Source organism: Saccopteryx bilineata, chromosome X (genome assembly GCF_036850765.1).
Source record: "Saccopteryx bilineata isolate mSacBil1 chromosome X, mSacBil1_pri_phased_curated, whole genome shotgun sequence".
In the NCBI taxonomy this organism is placed as follows: Eukaryota; Metazoa; Chordata; class Mammalia; order Chiroptera; family Emballonuridae; genus Saccopteryx; species Saccopteryx bilineata.
In genome coordinates, this window is record NC_089502.1 from 70975386 (window position 1) to 71002364 (window position 26979).

The 26979-nt window shown below is 38.7% G+C and overlaps 1 protein-coding gene across 4 annotated transcripts in view; it reads right to left on the reverse strand.

Annotated features, from left to right (window-relative positions):
- Positions 1-19863, reverse strand: part of LOC136316702 (vascular endothelial growth factor receptor kdr-like) — a 277304-nt gene extending 257441 nt beyond the window's left edge. For all 4 annotated transcript variants that reach the window (XM_066248756.1, XM_066248754.1, XM_066248755.1 and 1 more), the window contains exon 1: positions 19132-19863. In XM_066248756.1, coding sequence (XP_066104853.1) covers positions 19132-19210 — 79 coding nt within the window. In that variant the 5' untranslated portion in view covers positions 19211-19863. The remainder of the gene's footprint in view (positions 1-19131) is intronic.
- Between the last annotated feature and the right edge of the window lie 7116 nt (positions 19864-26979).

A 26979-nucleotide genomic window follows, 5' to 3' on the forward strand; every position in this document is an offset into this window, starting at 1 on the left:
GCCATCCAGCCAGGGCCTTTTGCCATTTCTTTTCCAAGTCTTTTCTTCTCCAGGATAAGCATGCCAAGGTCCCTCAACCATTACTCATAAGATATCATTTCCAGATCCCTTCCCATTCCCGGACCCTCTCCCTCCAATACACAAGAGGCTGTTGTCAGTTTTGGGTTTTTTTTGTTTTGTTTTGTTTTGTTTGTTTTTTTCAGTTCCTTAGGTGATGATTCTTAGATATGTAAGGGGTCAGAAGATATATGCCAGTATTGTTGCTAAAGGGAAAGACAGGAATCAAGCAGATGGTCTGAAGTCATAACAGGGAGTAAATTAATTTATAAACTTGTCTGGATGACCTGGGGATTTTCCCACTATCTTTAGATTATATATTTCCATTGATTTTGGTAAGTTTCTTGACTCCTATCGCCACCCTTCAAGCATGGTTTTTCTGTAGCTCATGAGAGCACTCCAAAGCATCGGTGAGTTCTATCTGTCTGAAAGCTTTTGGGAGCATAGATATGGTGAGTGCTGTCTAAGCATAGTTGTCATTTTTCACATAGTTGGACTTACATCCAAGCCATGCTTGCCTAGTGTTTTCTTTTGGTCCTTCAGAAGCCATTTGACCCAATGCTATGCTGGAAAGACTTAATTCAAGGCATTTGCTTGGCAGGGTGGAGCAATCCCAGCAAATGGTTCCTTCAGCAAGGCTTTGCATGTACATCCCACAGTGCTATACTCAATCAACACTCAACAGAATTGAGCAAGTACTTTTAGTTGAATGCCAGCATTTAAAGAAATAAATTTCCTTATGGCCTTGGTGTCATTTAGGAGACCTTATCCTCATATCATACTGAGGGCAGGCAAGAAGAGTTAGTGTCCTTTGCCATGAATTGATTAGTAGAGACAACTGTTCTATTTCAGAAAAAAAACAAACCTGGAATCATGCTCCTTTTCCCAGTTATTATGCCACTGTATTTTTCTCTCTGAGTACATAGTACCCACATACTTTCTTTTTCCAGCCCTGTAAAGGGGATCTCAGGAAAAGAGAAATAATAAACTTTTTTTCACACTGAGGTGTAAGAAACTACTAATAGAATGTTTTGTTCTGCCACTCCTATTCTCTATATTTTTATTTTAACTGGGATCAAAGCCTTAAGCCAAGAGTCAAGCCCTGATACTTACATTTTGAGCACTGGTCATAGGAGAAGAAGTAATTTTTAGTAAAATATTTTCCTGTTCTAAAATTCATATTCCAGTGGCTAGGAGGTAAAGTTAAAAGGACAGTGAACCAGGAAAACAAAGTTGTAGCTGATTCTGCTTCTAGTGTGAGATGAGGCTTAAGACAAAGTTTTTCTGAGACTCAGTTTCCCTATATGTAAAGTGAGAAGGGACTAGATGGTCTTTGACCAAATTCTGATTTTTCTTGCCATAATATTATCATCTGGGGAGCAGTTTACTTATTTGTCTAGGATCAACAGGATCAATTAAAGTGGGAAGCAGGGCAAAGAAAATCAGGTAAGGTTTAGGATAATGTAATATTTTTTCTCCTTTTGTCTGCCCTTGGGTTGAAGTCTCTAAGTGAATATGGTACATATGGGAAGATATTCATGCTTCTATGCCCCATTATTTAAAAAAAAAGTGGAGGAGGGAACAGGGAACTATGATGGGAAGCAGAGAAGTGCTAATGCCTATATTGCATAGGCAAAGGGATAGTGAAAAAAAAATATTTTCCAGGAGTTATAAAATTTTGGTGATCCTTCACCACTTAGGTACAGAGTAATCTCCTCTTCCCTGAAAATTATCCAAACTATTCTAACTTTGCACCTTGCATGACTTCAAATGATTTTCTTCAGGGTATATAAAGAAAACTAAGAGAAACCTTGATGACTCATGTCCCAAATTCATTCTTTGGTAAACTTAAACATCTCCTGCCATGTAGTTTTAAAACTCATTTCCTTTTTTAGCCTCAGTGGAATGATGACAGCACTGTCTACTGTCTCCTTATCTTTTTAGTTGAGCCCTTCAGAGTGTAAGGCAACAGAGACACTATTCTGGGGACTCTTTAAGATGACCAGAAATTTCTCAACTAGCTAATACTTGAAAGAAAAAAAAATATATACACACACACACACACACACACACACACACACATACACACAGGGTGGGAGAAAACTAGGTTTACAGTTATGAATCACAAAGTTTATTCTTATATTATTTATTATTGTATTGTTTTTCATACAAACAACTAACCATAAACCTACTTTTGCCTCACCATGTGTGTGTGTGTGTGTGTGTGTGTGTGTGTGTGTAATATACCATATATATATATACACATACAGATACTATATGGAAACCAAACCATGTCATATGAAAAATCATTGGATAGCAAAGATTATTCTGGCTATTTAGTTTGAAGAGTATAAGACTCAAAAAAGCTATGCTCAAACTTCTGATTTAAAATTGAAAATATGGGTTCTTAAGAGAAACTTAAATTCTCTTTAAGTCCTGACATCCTGTTGATTTGCAGTTCCCTGGTTATCAACTGTTAACCTCTTGCTAGACAACAACCAGCTTCTTTGGCACCTGACAGGGTAGTTTTCCTGGCGCCCTAGTACTGTGAATATTATAGACCAAGCCAGAAGACTTTTCTCCTATAATAATTACTTTAGAGTTCAACAGTTTTGTTCAGGCTTGGCATAACAGGGGCTTAGCTAAGCAAAGTTTCTATTTTTTAGGCATTATTATCAGACACAACAGAAGCAGTTTACCCAGAACTTCATTTCCCTTCTCTGTAGTGATAAAGAATGGGTTCCACTCATCATGATGACAGAGCTGGGTTTCTCCTTCTTTTCTTACCATTTAATAGAGAACAATAGCCAATCAAAACACAACCAGCATTTTCACTTTTACACCATTACACTCCTAGAGTCAATAATAACAACAAAGACTGTCAGTGGTTTTCTAAGAAAATCAAAACATTTCCTTCTCTGCCTGCTATGATTCTAAAGGAAAGCCCACTAGGTGAAAATATTTTCACGTCCCAGTCACCTCCATCTACCTTGTCTTGGCACTATAGACCATTCTGAAGGAAGAAAGGACTGTTCTCACAGCATGCTTAAAATTGTTTTTATTTTCTCCTCTAAAAACTCAAAAAATTGAAGACCATGTCACTGAATAACTTGTTCAAAGTCACATGGATAAGCAAAACTGACAGCCACACCAAAGTCAAGATCTCAGAACTCATTGTGTTCCACCTTCTCCCAGGGCAGGAAGGAAGCCTGCTATGGGAGAAGCCAGATAGGTAATTAAAACAGGACAAGGGTTGTACTCTGAGGAAGTTCTCTCCTGCTTGATTTCCCACATGTTGTGAAGGTGAAGTAGGGGTAAGATTTCAGATTGTGAGAGGGTCTGAGCAAAGAAGTGCTAAGGAATTTGGACTTAATCATGAAGGCAAGGAATAATTATTTGTAGTTCTTGATACAATAACTGACATGATGAAAGCAATGATTCCATATGATTAACATGGATGTGGTATACCAGTAAAGTGGAAAAGGCAAGAATAGGAGTCATTTGTAAAGATAAATTGCATTAAAACTTTGAAGTACTTTGAGCAATAATTGATATCCTCATGAAGTCTGAGAGGCAGATGTGATCTGCTTTTAATACTTAAGACCTGTGCTGATATGCTTATCTTTTAAGCTCTGATACAAGCACTTCTCTGTGGTACCATTCTGGATAAACAAAGCACTACTAAACCTAATGAGTCTCCAGCTCCGCTTATGTACGATGGGATAAGGGGCAGAGTATAATCACATTCCTCACTGAATTGTTATGAGTAGTGCTTTGTAAATGATGAAGCACTAAGTAATTAGTAACTGTTATCTCTCTGTTTCTCTTCAGTTTACAGAAAAAATAGAAATGCCAAAAAAGTAACTTTGCATCAACTAAGACATAAAATCCATAGCCCCAGACCATCTGCCAGGTTTGTCGTTATACTTTGGCTAATACAAAATATGGGAGTAGGCTGATGATGTAAATACCCTGAACCAGGTAACTGAGTTTTGCTGAGACTAACAAGTAACTTGAGTTGTTCTCTTCATTTCCTCATAACTAAAGTCAAGAAAAATCATCTTCTAGGTTACAGTTCTCCAATTGGGACACTTATTTATACAAGCAGTTTCATCTTTAGAACTTGGATTTGGAAGAGAATGAAGATGAAGTTTGCTCTTTAAAAAATTTTTGTGCAAATACCAAAGCAGCATCAACAGATTCTGACTTCAATAACAACCAATCTTATTTGTGACTTTGTTTTTCTTCTTTGTGTGAAAAATAGGATTTTTATGATCAGTGTGTGATTGAAATTTTTGGAACCTCTTTGTTATGAAGCAAAACATTATTGCCTAAATTAATGTTTCAAAAAGAGACATTTCAAACTATGGTGTATTTATACAATGAAATATCACACAGCGATAAGAAGGAATGATCTATGGCTACCCACAACAATTTGGATAAATCTTTAAGAAGAAAGACACTAAAGAATATGTATTGAGCCTGGCCTTTGGTGGTGCAGTAGATCAAGTGTCCACCTGGAACGCTGAGGTCACTGGTTCAAAACCCTGGGCTTGCCTGGTCAAGGCACATATGGGAGTTAAGCCTTCCTGCTCCTCTCCCCGTTCTCCCTCTCTCTCTTTCTCTCTCAATCTGTTCTCTAAAATGAATAAATTAATTTAAAAAATTTTAAAAAGTATGTATTGATCATAAGTCAGTTTATATAAAGCACAAAACCAAGCAAAATAATCTATGTTGTTAGAAGATGGAGAATAATTACTTTTTTGAAGGTTGTGTTGAAAGGTAGTAGAAGAGACACTTCTGGGGTGTGGTAGTGCTCTGTTTTTTGATTTGGATACTGATTATACAGGTGTATTCAAATTTGTAAAAATTTATCAAGCTGAACTCTTATGGTCTGTGTGTATACTTTTCTGCATGTATGTTATAGCTCAATAAAAGTTTTCATAACCCAGGCATCTCTGCCTTACAAGAGTAAAACAAGTAACATCTGTCCTGACCTGTGGTGGCACAATGGATAAAGTGTTGACCTGGAATGCTAAGGTGGCAGGTTTGAAACCTTAGGTTTGCTCAATCAAGGCACATATGGAAGTTGATGCTTCCTACTCCTCCCTACTTCTCTCTCCCTCCCTCTCTCTCTCTCTCTCTCTCTCTCCTCTAAAAATGAATAAAAAAAACAAGTAAAATCTGCCAAAATTACTAGGAGGATGGACTCCAAAGCAAGGAGAAACCTCATTGTAATGCATCTCAGTTTTTAGAATGCCAAAGCCACAGATTGTCGAACGTTGGAAACAATCAAGTTTTCTGCCTTAATACTACATTATAAATACAGGCACTGGTCACCTCTTCCTCTGTGTTCTAAGTGAAAAGTGAATGAATAGCATAGGCAGGCCTGGAACCCAGTGTCTTAACTCTTGAGCCATTGTGTTTTTTGCATTGTACCATGCTGGTTTCAGAATGTTGCCTGCATACCAAATTATAAAGCCTTGATGATTGAAGGAAGAAAATTGCCTTTATATACCACACAAAACTGGATAACAAAATTTATTTATCCATAGCAATTGTAAAGATCTAAAGAGAAAGAAAAATGTAAAAACCTTTGTTTGTCTGATCCTCAACTTCCCTTTCAAAAGATATCAAAGCCTAAAATGGTTCAGAATTAAATGATTACAGTTAAGTGTTATAATTAACAATCTTTTGTCATTTGGACTCTGGATTTTCAGAACTCTACGTAATCATTACAATATTATATAATCTCTCTTGTTTACTGATTTCTGATTCCAGGAACCTGTTAAAGTGTATGGACACAAGCTCAAACGTAAGTTGTTTGTTTTGTTTCTAGATAAAGGGAAGCCCCCTTCACTGTGCTCCCCACTTCCAATGTTTTCTCATTTACACAAAAGCAGCTCCAAAGTCTTGCAACCAGTGGTGGGATTCAAATAATTTAACAACTGGTTCTCAGCCCTAATGACCATTTTAATTATAAAAAAATATATTCTGAAAGGTAGTTTATTATTTCATGCATTTAATAGTTAAATAAGAACAATAAAAGAGATATACAAAACTAGATTATGCTATATGAAAGAGTTTTAAAATATTAATGAAAAAACTATTAAATAATACCTGATAAAAACAATGAAACTGTTATTTAAGATATTTCCATATTGTTTCTTGATTGGCAATCCTCACTTGCATTTTTTTTTCACCTATGGACGGAATGAACATCACTACTGGCACTTAGAATATGCTGTTGCACAGATGAACATTAAAAAAGATTAAGGAATGCCAATTTGTTATTTGCACATTGGGCAGCTGCTCAGACGCCCACCTTAGAGAGAACCCTGATTATGAGTGCCATTTTAACAACTGGTTTGCCGAATTCAACAAAAAATTATGTATTAGTTTTGCTGAACCAGTGCAAACCGGCTGAATCCCATCACTGCTTGCAACTTTTCTAGCTTCCCATCCCACCACTGAGCCTGTATTTGGAGAAACAAAAGGAACTAAAAAATCAAGTTTGCAGTTCAAAATAAGACTTACTGGTAAAATAAGGACTTAGAGATAGTAAAAATGTCCAGATAGACAAAGCTTCCAGACACTTTCAACTGAAAAGATAGGGACATTGTGTGATAATTAACCATTTGCTTTTCTTTGTTTCCAGGGACTTAGAGTAGAGAGAATTTAAAAATACTACTACTAATGATGATAAACCAGGGTGTGAAAGAAAGCAACAAAAATGATTATAGCAAAGAAGTATGTGGATATTTTTTTAAAGACAGTGGCTCTCTGTCTCAGCATTTGACCCACCATATGTTTGAATCACATTTTAGCATTCAGAACATGACATCACTGTTTACATTGATAGCAGAAGAAGCAGACAACACCGTCAAATTTTGTTGTTGTTGTTTTCTTTTTGTACCTCCTGTCTTCAACAATTGGGAACATTTTTATTTTGTGTACCATTCCAGCTTAAAAGATTTTGCTTCTTCCTGGCATATTGTTATCACTGGCTCAGACTTCTCCCCACAGGAGGAAAGGTTAACATTTCCGGAGACTGATGGCAGTTGAGAGCTCATGTCCTGAGCTGGCATTGACAGTGATAGAGCAACTTAATGACTCTCTCATGGCTTTCTCTGGTCAGACCAATTGATGTAAACATGTCTTTTTTAGCCCCAGGCTTGGTTCCCAAGCATCATATGGTCTACTAATGGCAGTTTTTTTTTTCTTTTTTAAGTGAGAAGAGGGGAGATAGAGAGAAAGATTCCTGCATAAGCCACTACGGGGATCCACACAGCAATCTTCATCTGGGGCTGATGCTTAAATCAACTGAGTTATCTTCAGCCCCTGAGGCCAACACTTGGACCAACCAAACTATCCTCAGAGCCCCAGGCATGGTTGGAGAGGGGAAGAGAAAGAGAAGAGGAGAGAGTGAGAAGAAGAGAATCAGATGGTCACTTCTCATTTGTCCTGATGGGGGATCAAACCTGGGATGTCTGCATGCCAGGCCAACATTCTATCCACTGAGACAACCAGCCAGGGCCCTAGTGGCAGTATTTATAGTAGGTACTCCATCTCATCTAGTGTGGCTCTGCAAGGGCAAGTGGGAAAAAGAATCAAACCCAGGCCCTTGCCAGTTGATTAAGCAGTAGAGCATCAGCCCAGCATGTGGAAGTCCTGGGTTCAATTCCCAGTCAGGGCACACAGGAGAGGGGACCATCTGTTTCTCTACCTCTTCTCCTCCTCCTTCACTCTCTCTTTCTTCCTCTCTCAGAGCAATAGCTTAAATGGTTTGAGCAAGTTGGCACCAGCACTGAGGATGGCTCCATGGTCTCGCCTCAAGCACTAAAATAGCTTGGTTGCCAAGCAACAGAGCAGTGGCCCCAGATGGGCAGAACATTGCCCAGTAAGAGGCTTGCCAGGTGGATTCTGGTCAGAGCACATGTGAGAGTCTCTTTGTCTGTCTCTCTGCCTCTTACTTAATTAAAAACGAAAAAAGAACCAAACCTAAAACAAGTTCTTCTTATTTCTCTAAATGTTGGGGAACTTTAGATCCTGAGGTCTCAGGCAATTAACCTAATAGGATATAGGCAATATGCAAGTATGCAGAGTATAAAGTTAGTGAAAATTCTGATTAGTGAGCATGTCACCTAACATGTTGCTTTCTACATTACCAGCTCTGAAACTAAAAGGAGAGTGATTCTCCTACTCTTGGAAAAAGGGTTCTGGAATGGAGACCATCCTTCTCTCTAGGTCTTGATGTGTTCTTATGGTTCTTATGCTACCAAAGTCTTATAAAAATTAACCAATGTAACTTGATTTATAGGTACAGAATTTTTATTTTTTGAAATATTTTATTTATTGATTTTACAGAAGAGGGAAAGCAAGATGTATCAACTAATATTTGCTTCACTTTAGTTGTTCATTGATTGCTTGTCATATGTGCCTTGACTGGGCAAGCCCAGGTTTTTGAACCAGTGATCTCAGCATTCCAGGTTGATGTTTTATCCACTGCACCACCACAGGTGAGACCATGATATTTTTAAATAAAATATATAATAATTTAAATTACTCAATTACACATGCAAGTTCATTTAGTGTCAAGAATAAGAAGTCAGGGGATGCATGTCCTTCCAGCTCCAGCTCTACCAATAACTAAAAGACACTGAACAAGTTGCCTCTTCATTTGGATTCACAAATTTCCCTATATATACAAGCCAAGGTCTCAGTGATTCTACTCATTCTATTAGCAGTATTTATCGAGAATCTACTATGTTCTTTGAAAATACCGTATTATTTCACTTATATGTGAAATCTCAAAAACAAAGCAAATGAACAAACAAAACAGAATTATATTCATAGATGTAGGAAATAAAATAGTGGTTACTGGAAAGAGAAAGGTTACAGTAGATAAAACAGATACAGATTAAGAGATATAAATGTGCCCTGGCTGGTTGGCTCAGCAGTAGAGCGTTGGCCTGGCTTGCAGGGGGACCCAGGTTTGATTCCCGGCCAGGGCACATAGGAGAAGCGCCTATTTGTTTCTCCACCCTGCCCCCTCCTTCCTCTCTGTCTCTCTCTTCCCCTCCCGCAGCCAAGGCTCCATTGGAGCAAAGATGGCCCGGGCGCTGGGGATGGCTCCTTGGCCTCTGCCCCAGGCACTAGAGTGGCTCTGGTCATGGCAGAACGATGCCCCGGAGGGACAGAGCCTTGCCCCTGGTGGGCGTGCCGGGTGGATCCCGGTCGGGAGCATGCGGGAGTCTGTCTGACTGTCTTTCCCCGTTTCCAGCTTCAGAAAAGAAAAAAAAAGAGATATAAATGTCTAATTATAAAATAAGTCATGATAATATAATACATAGCATAAAAATATATTCAATACTGTAATAAATTTATATGTTGACAATGTTAACTAGACTTATTGTTATGATCATTTCATAATATATACATATATACAATGTATATCTGAAACTAATAGGATACTGTATGCCAATTATATTTCAATTAAAAAATAAATCTATCATAAGCTAAAACATGGATGAACCTTGAGGACATTATGCTAGTTGAAATAAGCCAGTCACCAAAAGTCAAATACTAAATTATTCCACTTATATAAAGTATCTAATGTAGTCAACCTCATAGAAACACAAAGTATAATATGGCTACTAGGGGAAGTTGTAGAAGGAAATAGGGAGTTGTTTCAGTTTTATAAGATAAAACATTCTAGAGATCTGCTGCACAACAACATTGTGCATATACACTAATGTACTATACACTTAAAAATAATGGAGGTGCAAAATTTTGTTATGCATTTTTACTATAATAATAAAAAAAACATGTTAAAAAAAAAACAAAAGAAAAATTTCTGAGCAAAAGAAGCAAGGCACGGCCTGACCTCTGATGGCGCAGTGGATAAAGCGTCGACCTGAAATGCTGAGGTCGCTGGTTCAAAACCCTGGGCTTGTCCGGTCAAGGCACATATGGGAGTTGAAGTTTCCTGCCCCTCACCCCCCTCTTTCTCTCTCTCTCTCTCTCTCCTTTCTCTCTAAAAATGAATAAATGAAATATATAAAAAAAGAAGCAAGTCACAAAAGAGTACATATTGTGTGATTCCATTTACATGACATTCCAGAATAGACAAAAATAAACTATAGAGACAGAACACAAATCAGTGGGCTGGGGGTGAAAGAAGAACTTGACTAAAAAGGTCACAAAGAAACTTTCTGGGATGATAAAAGTAATTTATATCTGAATTGTGGTGGTGGCTATTTGGGTGTAAACATTTGTTTTTGTCAAAATTTATCAAACTGTACATTTAAAATAGGTGTGTTTTATCATATGTGCATTTTATCTCAGATAAAATTGAGTTTAAAAAGCCAAAAAAGGGTGAAGTTTTGATTGCTAACTTTTCTAGCCTGTAGCCTAGGGAAGCAAATATTTAAACTCCTGTCATCCCCTATGGTGAACTTGCATTCTTGGAGAATAAAGTTGACCTAGACAAACCCATCACATTATATCCTCCATCATTATATTTCTGTTCTTTAGGAATATGAGAAATAAACATAACCCCTACCTCATTTTTTTTTCAATTTTTTTTACAGAGATAGAGAGTCAGAGAGAGGGACAGACAGACAGGAACACAGAGAGATGAGAAGCATCAATCATTAGTTTTTCGTTGCGACTTCTTAGTTGTTCATTGATTGCTTTCTCATATGTACCTTGACCATGGGCCTTCAGCCGACTGAGTAACCCCTTGCTCAAGCCAGCGACTTTGGGTCCAAGCTGGTGAGCTTTGTTCAAACCACATGAGCGCACACTCAAGCTGGCGACCTTGGGGTCTCGAACCTGGGTCCTCTACATCCCAGTCCGACAATCTATCCACTGTGCCACTGCCTGGTCAGGCCCTACCTCATTCTTAACATGACATTTGAAAAAAATTCCACATATTTTTAAGTTCATCTCTAATGTCTCCACCATTTTTGTACTTGAGAAAAGTTTATATTTTTCTAGGCTTGCTTAAAAATCTTACATCCACTCATATAACATTGCCACTTTTAGTTCCTAGCATTTTGCATTCTTATAGTATAGCATCCTAGATGCCAATATATGATTGTATCTCTTAATAAAATAAACTACCACAATTCTTTCTGTGTCTGTTTAACATTGTCTACACCGATTAAGACTGAATAAATCCTCAAATCTAATCCTGAAGTGGATCGTGCTTTCTAATTACAATATTGGAAATTCATGGGAAGGGCAGAGATGGGGAACAAGAGAACACTGAAAGTTACAGAGAAATGAGAATAAGATAAGAGGAAAACTCAATGTTTCAAAGCAACAGAACCTCTCAAAGATAGTCTCTAGTCCAATTCTCCCATTTTAAAGATTATAAGATTGAGGCTTAGAGAGGGCAACAGATACTCTCACATCACACAGTAAATACATGACAAAGCTAGACCCAGACAGAGGTATCTGGATCCCCAAATATTATTCTTTGCACCATTAATGCAGCCTGGGTGAAGGAGGCCTGAAAGTTTTTGCAGGAAAAGAGTAAAAAAGTAGAAAAAGAAGGAAATTAGGAAGTACTAGAGGGGATTATGAGGCAGGAAGAGAGAGGAAGAGAAAATTGGTCAGATAGTACAAGGTCAAACCACCTTGACCCTTTTTCCTAAACAAACTCTGATCATGGGCAAACATCCTCGTTTACTTCCTTGACAGTGTTATTCCCACAGTTATAAAAGAATACAGGAAGATCTAAGGAAACCTATCTGGAGAAGCAAAACTAAAGTGGGTAGGATCTGAAAATAGACTTAACATGCATTTAGATTTCCTTCCCATCCAGAGGTGCCAGACAAACTGGGGCCAAATTTGGATCTGGCTATGACCACTGACTGTCATGAGGTTGGAAAAAGCCAAGGTAATAACAAAGAGTCACAAGTTCACCTCTCAGAGAAAAGAATCTTCTCTACTTGTTCACCCTTCTCTCTGTTCACTGTTAGGGTTGTCTAGCTACAGTTTTAAAAGTCTCTTTCCCCTGCAAGGTGACTTTCTTATTAATTATTGGGGAAGGAGAAATGGAAGCCAACTGAGTTTCAAGACTCAGCTCAGTTTCTTAGGAAAAAAAATAAAGAAAATAAAAGCAAGGTGAGCAGGAGTTGCAAGGTGGTCAGGAGGACCAAGAGAAATGATTACAACTGAGCAGCCTAATGGATAAGAGCATACATTAAACATGGTTAAGAACACAAGCAAGGCTGCTTTAGTTCAAATTATGCCCGCCACTGACAAGCTATGTGTCTTGGGCAAATTACTCTGCTCGTCTCAGCTTATTGATATATAATGAGGGGAATAATAATACTTCCCTAAAAATAATTGTTGTGAGGATTAAAAGAGCTTGTAAGGTAAAGTATTTAATTTATTCACAAAGATATATGCATCTCTATGTTCATTGAAGCATTATTACTAGTGGCCAAGACATAGGTACAACCAAAGTGTTCTTCACTAGACACTACTCAGCCATAAAGAAGATGAAATACTGCCATTTGCAACAACATTCATGACTCTTGAGTACATCATCCTAAACAAAATAAAACAGACAGACTCAAGAAACATATGATTTCACTCATATACAGGATATAAAACTAAAAGCAACAAATGAACAATCATGACAAACCAACAAAAACTCATAGACACGGACAACAGTATGGTGATCACCAGAGGGAAGAAGAGTATGGGGTTTTAAAGGGTAAAATGGGTCAAATATATGAGAATGAAAGAATTGACATTTGGTGGTGGGCACATAACACTATATACAGATGATGTATCATAGAATTGTACACTTGAAATCTATATAATCTTATTAACCATTATCATTCCCATAAATTAATAAAAAATAAGGTAAAATATTTAACATAGTACCTGGCATACAGTAAACATTTAGGATTAATGGGTGGTAGCCCCAGTGAAACAAGGTCTAAATTAAACATAAGAAAGATTTTTTTAGGAAGATTTTTAATAATAGAGTTTTCCTAAAATGGAATAATCTGTCTCCTCAGCTAGTGATATACAAGCAGAAACTGTATAACTATCTAGCAAGAAGGTAACATAAGAGTTAGATTAAGGAAGTACCAGGTTTTTTAAAAAAATTTTATTTTTATAAAGATTTTATTTATTGATTTTATAGAGGAGAGAGAAAGAGAGAAAGAAGTGAAGAAGGAGCAGAAAGTGTCAACTCCCATATGTGCCTTGATCAGGCAAGCCCAGGGTTTTGAACCAGCGACCTCAGCATACCAGATCAACGCTCTACCCACTGTGACACTGCTGGTCAGGCGGAAGTGCCAGGTTTTAAATGTTCTTCACAGCCTCTTCTCTTTAGCCAACAGAGTCTATTGTTTTATAAGGCTGATATGAAACAGCTCATCTCACCAAACAGGGAGTTGGTTTCCATAAAGTGAGAAAATGCTGTCTGTATTGGAGGAGAGAGACCTGTAAAGGTAGCCAGATTCACTGGGGCTGCCAACATCAAGAAAGTCCACCTTATTAAATCATTTGAGAAATCCTGAAAGCAGCAGACAGAGGGCTCTTTGCTTTTGTCTTTGTTCAAATAATCTTTGGAAAAGTACAGCTAGGAAACCACATAAGTTCAGATTGAGTCTGAGGAATACACAGAATCACTGAGAACTACAAGTGTGAATGCCTGTTGGGATATTCTTATTAAAAATGAAATATTCATTATACCAGATCAATGACAGAATACTAAATATCAGATGTATATATAATTCTATCCAGATTTCTATAGATGCCAATAAGTTGCTATGTCTTTTCTTCACTCTAGGCCTCCAGTTTCTTAACTGTGACCCAAGAAGGTCAGACAAGAGGGCTTCAAATTGGGATGGCTGTATATTTTATTATCAAAACTGAGAAACCATTAACAGTCAGTCCATGACAGCAGGTGACACTGGGTTCTCCTGGGCAAAATGGGATGTATGGTCACCCTAAGAATTACCTTGTAGCTCTGACCATCTGTGGCCATATGATTTTATGGGTGGGACAAGGAAATCAAAAAGTTGATCTCAGGATTCCAGAACAAATGTTTGACTCTTAGATACTTGCAAGAACATTTGTGGCACTTAAATACCAAGTCTAAAGATTGGAACCTTACTTTTTGAAGTAGCAAGGCTAGGTTCCTCAGTTATAGTGTACTATCCAATTAGAAAAGGGAAAGGCAGGGTTAACTTCCTAAGATTTCCTGCTCCTTGGACATTTCTACTTCCCTGAGAATAATGCCTGAGAGTCATAGACTCTCAGAAATTGGAAAGCCCTTGAGGTCACCTAGTTCAGTGTGCTTCAATTTATTTATTTTTTAAATTTTAATAATTCAGTCATCATTTCCAATTAACCTCTGCTCTAAACTCAATATAGAAAATAAATAAGAGCAGATCTTATTTGGTTGAAAGGGTGCAGGTAGACAGATCAAATCCTGACTTATTTGGCTTCCCCCTTATTACCATCTCTGAAACTCTAGAGGACAGCAGTACACAGTTCAATAGCCTGACCTGATGACTAAAACACCAGGCTTAATCCAAAGAGCTGGCTTTGCATCCAAGATATGTGAAATGCTGAGAACTGTGTGCATCAGGCCAGCTGTATAACTCCATTTTACAGAAAGGCATAAAGCAGGGGTCCCCAAACTACGGCCCCCTGAGGCCATTTATCCGGCCCCCATCGCACTTCCGGAAGGGGCACCTCTTTCATTGGTGGTCAGTGAGAGGAGCATAGTTCCCATTGAAATACTGGTCAGTTTGTTGATTTAAATTTACTTGTTCTTTATTTTAAATATTGTATTTGTTCTCATTTTGTTTTTTTACTTAAAAATAAGATATGTGCAGTGTGCATAGGGATTTGTTCATAGTTTTTTTTATAGTCTGGCCCTCCAACGGTCTGAGGGACAGTGAACTGGCCCCCTGTGTAAAAAGTTTGCGGACCCCTGGCATAAAGGAAGGGACAGCAGAAAAGCTGGTTAAAAATGAGGAAACTTCTACAAGGTTAGGGAATGACTTCAAAATAGAGATTCTGGGGCTACCAAATACAAGGAAGATATCATGGACTTTGAATACCTTGCTATTCCAATTACCAAGCCTCTGTTACCACTCCACCTGCCCTTCAGAGACTCAAAGTCCTATTCTTTTGTACCCTAAATGAAAAGAAAGTCCAAGAACTTAATTTCAGCTTCATCTTAAAGAGCCCAGATTTCTTCCCCTTTTGGTAAGAGACCCATTAGGTTTACTAGTAGAAAATACTTGATTTTTTTCAAATGATTCCCAATTGGAGATTGGTGTTTGAGCCACCATGATTCAGATGGTTCAGAATACCACCAAGAAGATAGCACCTATCTTTGAGAACCAACTAACTTCTACATTGACCCTTTGAAATAGGAGAGAGACAGGCATATGTTGGTATACTTCCCCTGTAGGCACCACAAATTTTTGCCATAAAATCACTATGAGCAGGTTTCAGCTAGTTTTACTTAGCAACTTTTCTCCTGCCTTAGACTTTAATAAACTTCAATGTACATAAAAGCTCTATGTATATGCAACAAATATTATTTCCTAGGATCACAAAATCCTTGAATAACAGATAGTAAAGCTATCTGAGACTCCATAGGACTTCTGCAAGATCTGTTTTCCCCAATCGTTTTTACCTTTACTCTTTCACATCATTACCGGAGTGCCTAGAATGTACTGATAATTTCACCAGATAATAACAATATTTTTATTTTTACTTGTCTGGAGCCTCTTGTTCTCTAACTTAATTAATCTATAAATATACAGAGGTGGGCAAAAGTAGGTTTACAGCTGTAAATACACAAAACTGTTTACTCTCATTTTATTCTCATTTATTTATTATTTATTTGTATTACAACTGTAAACCTACTTTTGCTAACCCATGTATTATGTCCAGAGAAGGAAAATTGAGACAGAGAAGGGATCTAGAACCATATTATGCATAAAAGTATGGAAGAACCTGGGCTAGTTTAGCCCAGAGCAATGAGATGCCTTCATTATCTACAAGACTACTTCAGGGAAACAGGGCGGTGGAGAAGGTCATTCTTTGTAATTTTCACTCCTTTCTGAGTATTCTCAGTGACAGGAGACTTCCGGCCTCCAAGGTAGCCCACTTCATTTGTAGCAGCTGAAATGGTGAGAATGTTTTCACTTATAGAAAATGTTTTCTGTAAGTGGCCCTTCAAACATTTGTAGACAGCTTTCACACCCACTTCTCACCCCATCTCAAATAGTCTTTTCTTCTCCCAGCTAAATTTCCCTACATTTATTGTTCTTACCTGAAAAAATTTCAAGAATCCTCTCCATCCCATTTAATCTCTTATGAAAACATTGCAGCCTGCCAGTGCTGTCTGAAAATGTGGGGCCCAAAGTCAGGCTATAATACACCAGGTACAGGCTGACCAGTGAAGAAGAGAGTGGAACCTTTCTGGGTCTTTCTGGATCAGAATACTATTTCTTTTAAGATCATAAATAATAAAAAATATGTGTTTTACTTGCCTTTAAGTTTGATATGTCAACAATATATGTGTGAAAATCCCTCCTTTTCCCACAAATATGTCTATAAACCATGTCTTCCTAATCCTTTTCTTAAAGGTTTTATTTCTCATTTCTCTTGTGTTTAGAGGAGGAGCACCCAAAGTTGTGAGCCTATATTTATGTTTATTAAAATTCTAATTGCCCTTTTAAAGCCCAGTTCTATAACTGACTATATCTTCCCTCTTTTTATTTGAATATTTGCTCATTATGTTACCAATACTGTGCTCCTACACAAGCACAAAATTATCAAAGAGAATGAAGCCAGAGCTTAGTGTTTATTCTTCCTTCAGAAATTGTCCTCCAGGCACATACCATTCTAAAAATATATCTTATGTGTGCCCTTTAACCAGCAGTTCTGAGGCCATTTCAAGCATTTACAAATCCCCTTAAACCTAATCTCCATATTTCTCTAACAGGAAGAAACTTTACTCAATTCTTTAGGAGACCCTACTGTTTGATTTCTCTTCCATGTCCCTTTTTGTTTCCGTTCCAGAAATCCTATTGCAAAAAAGAATCTCTATTATTCTGCCAAGTCATATTTTCAATGAGTCAATGTCAAAATTAATAATTATGGATTCTTCTGCTAAAAGTTCAGGAAGTAAACTTGCAAGTAAGTAATTCTAGATTCTTAAAAAAAGCAACAACAAGAACAGAGTTTTGTCATATTTTTCCTTATTTTTTAAATATAGGACTACAACTGGCCATCTCTAGATATGTGGCATCTGTATGTCTACTTAGTGAGTATATTCAGGGATTCAGTAGTTTGCATCACATGTTTTCTCAGTGCCCAGGGAAGCCATTCTTCTAGCTGGGAGACTTACAACCAATTCTAGGAGTGAGGTGTTCTCTTTCCATCTCTAATCCGTCGTGTATATCATCTCCTTCCTACCAATATGTGGTTTACGTTTCTTCTAATCTAGTATCCTCTTTCTCTTTGACAGAGAAGATAAAAGTCAAATACAAGTTTTTTCTTCTCATTTATAGAAAACTAACAAACAAACAAACCAAGGCTGAGAGAGGAGAGGGGAACACAGTGGATTTGTGATAGGGCCAAGACCAAAGACCTTGCCTCTCATTGTACTTTACCACAGGCATCTCAAGTTGTTAAGTGACCAATACTTGATGTATTATCACTCTTATTATGTTGAAATGAATGATCTCAATGGACATTTAAAGGTCTAAAGCCTTTAAATAATTTGACCAAGGACAGACAGTACAACTCCAGATTCTTATTAGTATCATAAAGTTCAGGTTCAACACAAAGCCTGGAAGGATGGGAAAGGTATTGAAATTCCAAGATCAGAAAACTGGGTGATAGAGGGAAATGCAGGTGGCAACTAAAAGACAAGCTATTAAGATTTTTGAGTTGTGTGTAGTGTCCACTATCTTGTCCACATTTAGTCCCCATTGGGAACTGGTTGTGGGACTGTGGGTGGAAAGTTTGGCTTTGAGATTTTCTGAACACATTAGAATCTCAAGAGCTCTACAGGCAGCAAAGTAACCGACCTCCAGACTCTAGCAAAAGCAAGCAGGGACAGGTGCTTCTCACAGTCCTGCTAGTGTTTTTCAGCATTTGGCTCTCTAGCAAAAGGTTGAAGACGCTAGTAGGGTTTCCAGGCTGGAAAGGCAATCACTGTCTGAAGCAGCGGGCGCCATCTACTGGAGAACCACTTCAACTGCCTTTCCTTTCAACAAGAAACGGTACCAAGGCTGACCCAAAGAGTGACTGCTGAATTTAACTGGGGCTTTCTTTTGTTTTGCTTTTTTGATTGGTCGATTGGTTTTACTGATTATCTTTTTTAAATATAAATTATTGGGGACAGACAAATCTTCAACAGTTATAAACGACAACATATTGAAAATCTATATACAAAAAAGAAACCAAATTGAATCTTTTCTCGTATACCCTCCAAAAGTCAGAGAAAGACTATAGATGCGCCTTTTCCCTTTAATTTCTTAGTTTCTCAAAATTTACAGACTTAATCTTGGGGATACAGTTTGCATTCTGTTGAGAGGCTTTGTAGAAAGGTCAGCACCTACAGGTGGGAGTTATGGCTGTACAACAGAAGGGAAATGCAGTGCTCCCTGGCCTGGAATAAATGAAGATATCATTCTCAGAGAGGGAATTTATAGATCTTTTTGCAGCAAGTGTGTGTCCTCTGTTAGGAAAGTCAGCTAATGACTACCGACCATTAGACACACAAAAACTCTTTGTCACAAGCCTGGTCAAACTTGCCCTGGGGACTCATAGTCCCGTGCATCCAAGGCTGTTTCACTCTGATGGCCCACCGCTGACAACGGTAGCTTTCAGCTACAGGTAGCTGCGAGTCTGGGCTCAGAAGTCCACCTGCAGGCCACAGGCCAATGAAGAGCTCTAAGTCTCTCTGTGGCACCCCTGACCTGACTTCTCACGGGTGAGCTGCCAGGTTGGAGCACCAGGACCACACTCGGCGCTCTGTCAGCAGTGAGGCGCCCCATCGCTTACCTGGAGTCCCGAGCAGGGTAATCAGGAATCGGGAAGTCAAGACAGCCAGGGCACCATGGCCATGGCGAGGCGCAAACATCGTGGGGAACAGAGTGCAGTGCTGTGCTCTCGCTTCCTCCTGAGTTCTCTCGCTCCTCAGTCCGATGAAAAAGGCAGGGAATGGGGGGGGGAGGGTCAAGCGTTTAAGGTAAGAAATCTAAACTGTGTCCTCTGACTTCTTACCTCTGAATTCTGACCCTACCGCCGCTTCCCGGTCCCCTCCTTCGCTACTCTCTCAGCCCACGACAGCCCTTTTCCCCTGAGACCTCTCCTAGGGCTTAGGAGATACCGAGCTATTCCGTGAGACGATCACAGCCAAGGCAGTCTCGCAGGGACTCTCGTTTTCTGCCTAACACTGTCTCCTTCCAGGCCCACAATCCCTGACAACCTTTGGTGGTAGGTGATCTGTCAAGGTTCAGAACCGCCCTACACCGAATCTGCAACTGAGGGATTCGGTGCCGGCACAAGTATGGTCCAGCTTCTCTGAGGCACTCCCAACTTTCTGCCACTGTGTTGAGAGGGGCGGCAAAGTTTGTCTCAGGAGGGAGGAAGTTCGGGACAACCGGGGGAGAGGATGGGAAGGAGGGAGGAACCAGGAAAGGGAGCCTGGAGGACTGAGTGGAAGAGCCCAGAGGAGGCTAGTGCAGCCATCCAGGAAGGCTTCCCTGACTGACTGATAGCCCTAGGGCTAAGCGCCTCAGTGCACTGGGGAGGGAGCAGCTGAGAGGGCTGCGTTTCCTTTTCCTCCTTTCAGAAGCCCACAGGTTCCCTCCCCCAGGCTGATTACTTCTTGGCCTGAGTTTGGGACGGTATCCGGGAAGGATGTGTGTGTGTGTGTGTGTGTGTGTGGGGGGTTCTTTGGGCAAAGAGAGGAAGTACAAACACAGACGTCAGCGCAAGAGCTCCCCAAGGAGAACAGTTCTGGAGCTGGCTTCAGGCCTCTGAGGTAGAAGGTTACTCTCTGCTCAGAAGGTGAGGGCTGAGGGCAAATGGGTACCACAAGTTGCCGTGGCCTGGCTGGGTAGGAAGAGACAGTGAGCACAGTACTCTGAGCGCTGCAGGTTTATGGGGATGCAGATTCTTAAGAAGTAATTGGCAAGTGGCAAGGGGAGTGTGGTAGGGGGTGTTGGGGACTACAGTAAGTGGAGAGCCCCAGACCTCAAGAGCTAGATGGAGCCCTTATAGATCTCCAGTCCTAACCCTTGTGTTACAAAAGAGAAAATTGAGGCACAAAAAGGTTTTTTACTTTTCTGTATAAAACACAGCTAGACAGAGTGAGTGCCTAGAGCAGAATGCCTGTTTATTTCTCTACTCATCTCTTCTCCCACGAAGGAAGGCTAGGCTGTGTCAAGAGGAGAGTGGGTTATACCCTGCCTTTGGGACTTTGGGGGAAAAGGAGAGAGCGTCAGGCTGATGCTGTACTTCCACATCCCTCTTTCCCCCTTCCTCGAAATTGGGGAGGGAAAATTCAAGAAGCCAAATGAGTTTCTCATTTGGAACTGCTCCCCACATCATTCTTTCTCCTGCAGCCTGAAGGCCAAGAGAAACTGAATCAGAGAAAGAATAAATAAATGACCTCAGATCATACACCTAGGAAGTGGTCAGGCCTGTATTCATACTTAGATTACAGAGCTCACATTCAAACCATTGAGATTATACACGTGAAAACACTTTAGTGGTATAAAGGGCTAATTAAACCAGAAGCCTTTCAGGGGTTTTCTAATCTAGTCCTTTCAATTTATACAAATGGAGAAACAGAAGTACAGGCAAGGGAAAATCCACATCCAAGATTACTCAGTGACTTACTGACCAAGACAAGGCTGGAACTGAGAGACCGTGAAGCTCAGTCCAGGATCCTTCCTATTTTAACATGCTTCCATTCTCAACTTTGTCTCTCATAGAGGAAATAGTTGCACAGTAATTAGTCCATTGAAAATTAGAGTATGAGTCTCCATTTTGGTGTTCACACTGGGAAGTGGCAGCCAGAAAAGTGTTGTGTCCAATTAGCTAGATTGTAAAGCTTAAAGGAAAACTGAAGGGACTCAGTGAGATAATAGCTGGGTTGAGAAGCAGAAACTAAAGCCTGGGGAGAACATGGTAGGGATCACAAACTGTATTATGGACTCAACATGTAGAGAGCCTGTTTGTGAAGTGGAACCAAGACATAATCCCTTCCTTTGTTTCTGAGAGTATGTGTGTGATGATGCAAGATCATCTCAGGCTAAATTAGCTGTTCCAGCTGTTTTCTCTACTCCCCAGCTGCTAAATGGTCTGCCATACATGTTAAATGATAAGCAATTAAACAAGTAATAATAAAAATAAAGTTTGAAATTATTTTTAAAACCACATGTTCTCGTAGAGATAAAATAAATGGAAGTGGCCTGAAGAGGAATGACACACTGTGACAGTACTCAATTGATATTTTCAAGGATATTTAAATATTGAATACCTATCCCAGAACAAACAAATAGAACTTCAGCATAACCTCAAGAGATACTCTGGGCTATGATTGTATGTCTCTTTTTAGCTGGAGATAACAGCACAAAAAAAAGGCACTTCAAGGTGACATTTAAAACTGGGGACATTTGAGAGAAGAGTGACATAGGGTCATGATGAAGGTCAGACAGATCTTCTACGAGGGTCTTGGCAATCAAGAAGAAGGCAAGTAAAAAAATATAAGACCTGAAACCATACAACTCCTACAAGAAAACATAGGCAATAAATTCTTCGACATTGGTCTTGGCAATATTCTTTTTGGGGGTCTTTCTCTTAGGGCAAAAACAAGAAAAAGCAAAGATAGACAAATGAGACTACATCAAACTACAAAGTTTTTTCAATGCAAAGAAAACCATCAGGAAACAAAAAGGCAACCTAATAAATGTGATATATCATTTCCAAATAAGGGATTAATATCCAAAATGTGTACAGAACTCATATAGCTCAACATAAAAAAACAAGCAATTCAATTTAAAAATGGACAGAGAACATGAATAGATTTTCCTACAAAGAGGACATACAAATGACCAACAGATACATGAAAAGATTCTCAGAATCACTAGTCATCAGGGAAATGCAAATCAAAACCACAGTGAGATATCACTGCACACCGAGCAGAATGGCTATCATCAATACATCAACAAACAAGTGTTGGTGAGGATGTGGAGAAAATGGAAATTTTATGCACTGCTGGTGGGAATGTAAAGTGGTGCAGCCACTGTGGAAAGAAGTATGGAGTTACCTCAAAAAAAAAAAAAAAAAGAGAGAGAGAGAGAGAAGAGAAATGCCAAATGACCAGCATTTCCCAGCACTTCCACTTCTTGCTATTTATCTGAAGAAATCCAAAACACTAATATGAAATGATATATGTACTCCTGTGTTCACTGCAGCATTATTAATAGTAGTTAAGATAGGGGAGTAACATAAGAGCTCATGACTAATCAGTTTTTCTATTGCTATTTAGGCAGATGATTCTTTATAGTGCATTATAATTTTCTTTCAGCACTCTGAGCCTCTGATCACTACATGCCAGTAGAACTTCCTGCCCCAAGGGCCATCTCCCAGTAAATATCTCCTGGGGTTTCCTGGTTGAAAACTACTGGCATAGGCTCTTAAGTAAAGAGAGAAGTCAACTTCTATCTCACTTAAGCCAGTGTTAAATTTGGCTCCTGTCACTCATAGATACAAAAAAACAAATGGATGGTTGCTAGATGGGAGGAAAGATGAAAAGCTGGGTGAAAAGGGTGAAAGTATTAAGAAGTACAAATTCATGGTTATGAAATAGTCATAGGGATGTGAAGTACATCTTAGTGAATATAGTCAATAATATTGTAATAATTATTTATGGTGCCAAGTGGGTACTTGAAACAGAAAGGGATCTCCTTCTGAAGTATATGATTGTCTAACTGTTATGCTGTACACCTCAAACTAATGTAAAAATAATATTGAATATTGAATATAAAATATTGAAAAAAATTAAAAATAGGTTCCTGTAACAGCAACTGAATGACAAGACAATGTGATGAGTCTCAACTTTTTTTGGAAAGAAACAGAATAAATTAAATGCTACCATATAATCACTGCTAAAACATAGGAATGAATAAAATGCTGCCTGAGAAAGTCAAGAAAAGTTTCAAAGAGGATGTGACTTTTCTTTGGGACTTGAAGATCAAGTAATAAAAGATGTTTATTAGGCAATGGAAACAGTATATGCAAATGTGTAGAGACCTAAAATGTCAAGGCACATCAGGGAAATATCAGAAGTTGGAGGATAGATATATGGTTCTGAAACCTGGGTGTACATTAGAACCACTTAAGCAAGTTTTAAACTACATAGATGTCCAGGCCTCATCTTAGGCTAATTACATGAGAATATCTAATAGTGGGGCTGAAACATTGCTTTTCCTTAAAAATACTTCCGTCAACCCCACCCAGCTAAGACTAGAAGACAGAAAGTATAAATGGGGGGGGCAGGAAATCAATGGAAACAAGGCTGACAAACTAGGATGGAGCCAAACTTGGCAAACCAATGGAACTTTTAAAGCAAATGAATAAAGAAATGACTTGTTTTTAACACTGCTCACTCTGGGGATTGTGTGGCAGAGAAAGAGGGTGAGGTGAGCCATGTAGGATACTAAAACAATAGTCCGTGTGAACAGAAGAAGTTAAGTCAGAGAGAGCCATTTCTGAGATTCAATATATATATATATATATATATATATATATATATATATATATATATATATATATATATATATATATGAATGATTTGGTGAACAGTTGTGTCCAGTAAGGGGTTATGAGTGAATCAATGGAGAGAAATAGTAAAGAAAGACTCTGAGATCCCTGGCTTGGGCAATGAGTAATAGTGACACCATTCACTGAGCATAGTTTCAGAAAGGTTACACTTGAATGAGGCAGTGTAACCAGCATCATTCAGATAAGACTCCTCAATTTTGCTACAGTCTTTAATAAGGAACATTTAATCAGAAAATTCAGGGAGCCTGGTGGTAGTACTATCTCTGTAACCTTTGCTCAGTAACATGCTTTCACTAGCACTCACTGTCCTCATTCAAAAATACCATGTACTTTTAAAAAGTACCTTGTCTTTGTTTGTTTGTTTGTTTTTTGTATTTTTCTGAAGTGAGAAGTGGGGGGGGAGGCAGACAGACTCCCACATGCACTCGACCGGAATCCACTCAGCATACCCACCAGGGGGTGATGTTCTTCCCATCTGGGGCACTGCTCCGTTGTAGCGGGAGCCATTCTAGAACCTGAGGAGGAGGCCATCCTCAGTGCTCGGGCCAACTTTGCTCCAATGGAGCCTTGGCTGCAGGAGGGGAAGAGAGAGACAGAGAGAAAGGAGAAGGTGGAGAAGCAGATGGGTGCTTCTCCTGTGTGCCCTGGCTAGGAATTGAACCTGGGACTTCCACATGTGGGGCTGATGCTCTACTGCTGAGCCAACCGGCCAAGGTTAACCACCTTTATTATAAAATGTATAATTCTTTCTTTTCATCTTCACATTCTGAAATAACCATGGAAAAATAAAATTTTCATTTTCCTTAAAGAAAACGCAACTCCATAACATATAACATCTTTTATTAAAAACATATTTTAATTTCTTCCATGTTAATTAGAATTCTTAACCCTTAGAAACTTTAATATCTAATGATAATTAAAGGAAGCAATTAGCATTCTATAGATTGCCAAATTTATGAATATATTTTATAACCTTTAGTAACACAGGCTTTTTGATTGGCAATTATATATTTTTTAACTTTTAGTAACATGTGCTTTCTTAACAAAATGTATTTTAATATACAGACTCAAATATTTTTATTAATAAGACAAAAGTAGATAAATTTAAATTTAGCAATTAATGTTTCCATACTTCATCTTATTGCAAATGATGTTAATATTCAATAATTTCAATTTTTAAGTGTAACTTAATAAAACTCTAAGGTTTTAAGTTACCAAAATATTTTGCAAAACTATTTTTATTTTTTAAACTTTATTTAAAGTTTAATTTAATGAGGTTACATTGGTCCAGAGGAACACATAGGTTTTAGGCGTACATCTTCATAACATGTGAACTGTTCATTGTATTGAGTGTCCATCACCCAAAGTAAAACCACTTTCCATCACCATATATTTGGGCCCCTTTACTAACCTCCCCTGACTCCCTCCTTTAGTAACCATTTCACTCTTGTCTATGTTCATGAGTCTCAGTTTTATATCCCACGTATGTGTGAAATCATATAGTTCTTAGCTTTTTCTGATTTACTTGTTTTACTTAGAACGATGTTCTCAAGGTCGATCAATCTATGTTGTAAATATCACTATGTCATGATTTGTTATGCCTGAGTAGTATTCCACTGTATATATGTATAGTACATCCTTTTATCCACTTCTCTATCAAAAGACACTGTTTTATGTCTTGGCCACCATGGATAATTCTGCAATGAAAATGGGGGTGCATGGTCTTTACATACCAGTGTTTTCAAGTTTGGGGGGTAGATACCCAGTAGAGGGATTGCTGGGTCTTATGATAGTTCTACTCTTTATTTTTTGAGGAATAACCATACTCTTTTCCATAATGGCTATATCAGTTTACATTCCCACCAGCAGTGAATGAGGGTTCATTTTTCTCCACAGCCTCTCCAACACTTGTCTTGTTGATAACAGCCAATCTAATAGGTGTGAGGTGGTATCTCATTGTAGTTTTGATTTGCCTTTCTCTAACAGCTAGTGAAGATGAGCATCTTTTCATATCTTTTGGCCATTTATTCTAAAGGGTCCAAAAGGTTAAGTGGGCTATATGGCACAGTGGTGACCTCCATGGCTGAAACACTAAAGTAAGCCAAAGCCCACAACAGAGACCATGGTCATCCTCACACTTATTATTGGTATTACAGACAAAAGGACATAAGGCATCAATCAACTGTTGGAGGCCTGGATTAAGAAATTTAAGAAATAGAGCCCTCAAGGTGCATATAGGGAGTAAGCCTCATTCACATGTATCAGCTCATTCTATATTCTTCCTTCCACCCCCCTAACTTGCACTGCCCCACAGAAAAACTCAGAGTAAGCAGCTCTGAGATCAGTTTGAATGGGGGTGGGGAGTCGGTGAAGAATACTCACAAGCTGAGCAACCTTAACTGGTCACTTAAAATAAGCCCCTGGCTTCTCCAGTGTAAAATGTGGTTAACAACCCCATTGCCAAATGGTTGTCTTAAAGATTAGAGGCGATCCTCATATGTAAGGTAATTGAAAATAGGAGGACCTGTTGTATTTAAGGTAAGACATAAGTCTCCTCAATTAGACTTAGTGGGAGCTTTTCTAGGATAGAAACATGTCAGGGATGACTTGTTTAGGAAGAGACCTTGCATGGAAGTGTGGATGAGTATCCTCTCTATCTGGTTCTGTCCAACTGGGCATACCACAAAGACATCTCTCTTGACCCCTTAACCTCCCAGAAAATCCTGAGGAAGTAGAGCAAGAAACCATTAACCTTAACACAATGACCTTGGAATGGGTTGACTCAGTGGCTTTCCCCTTTTGAAGGCCTTCTGAAAATGATACTTTTAATCTACAACTCCCTTCACTCCTAGTCAAAGGGAGAAATTTAGTAATTAGACAAAGCAAATTAGAAACTTAGCAATTAGAGAGGCAAGTGGCACTTCTATTAAAGAATATTGCGGTACTTTCATTAATAAATAAAACTGAAGGAGGAAGTGGGCAAATGCTCTAAGCAAATAAGTTTGTAAGTAGTACAACCATTCTTATGGTAACAAAGAATATGAATTTATCATG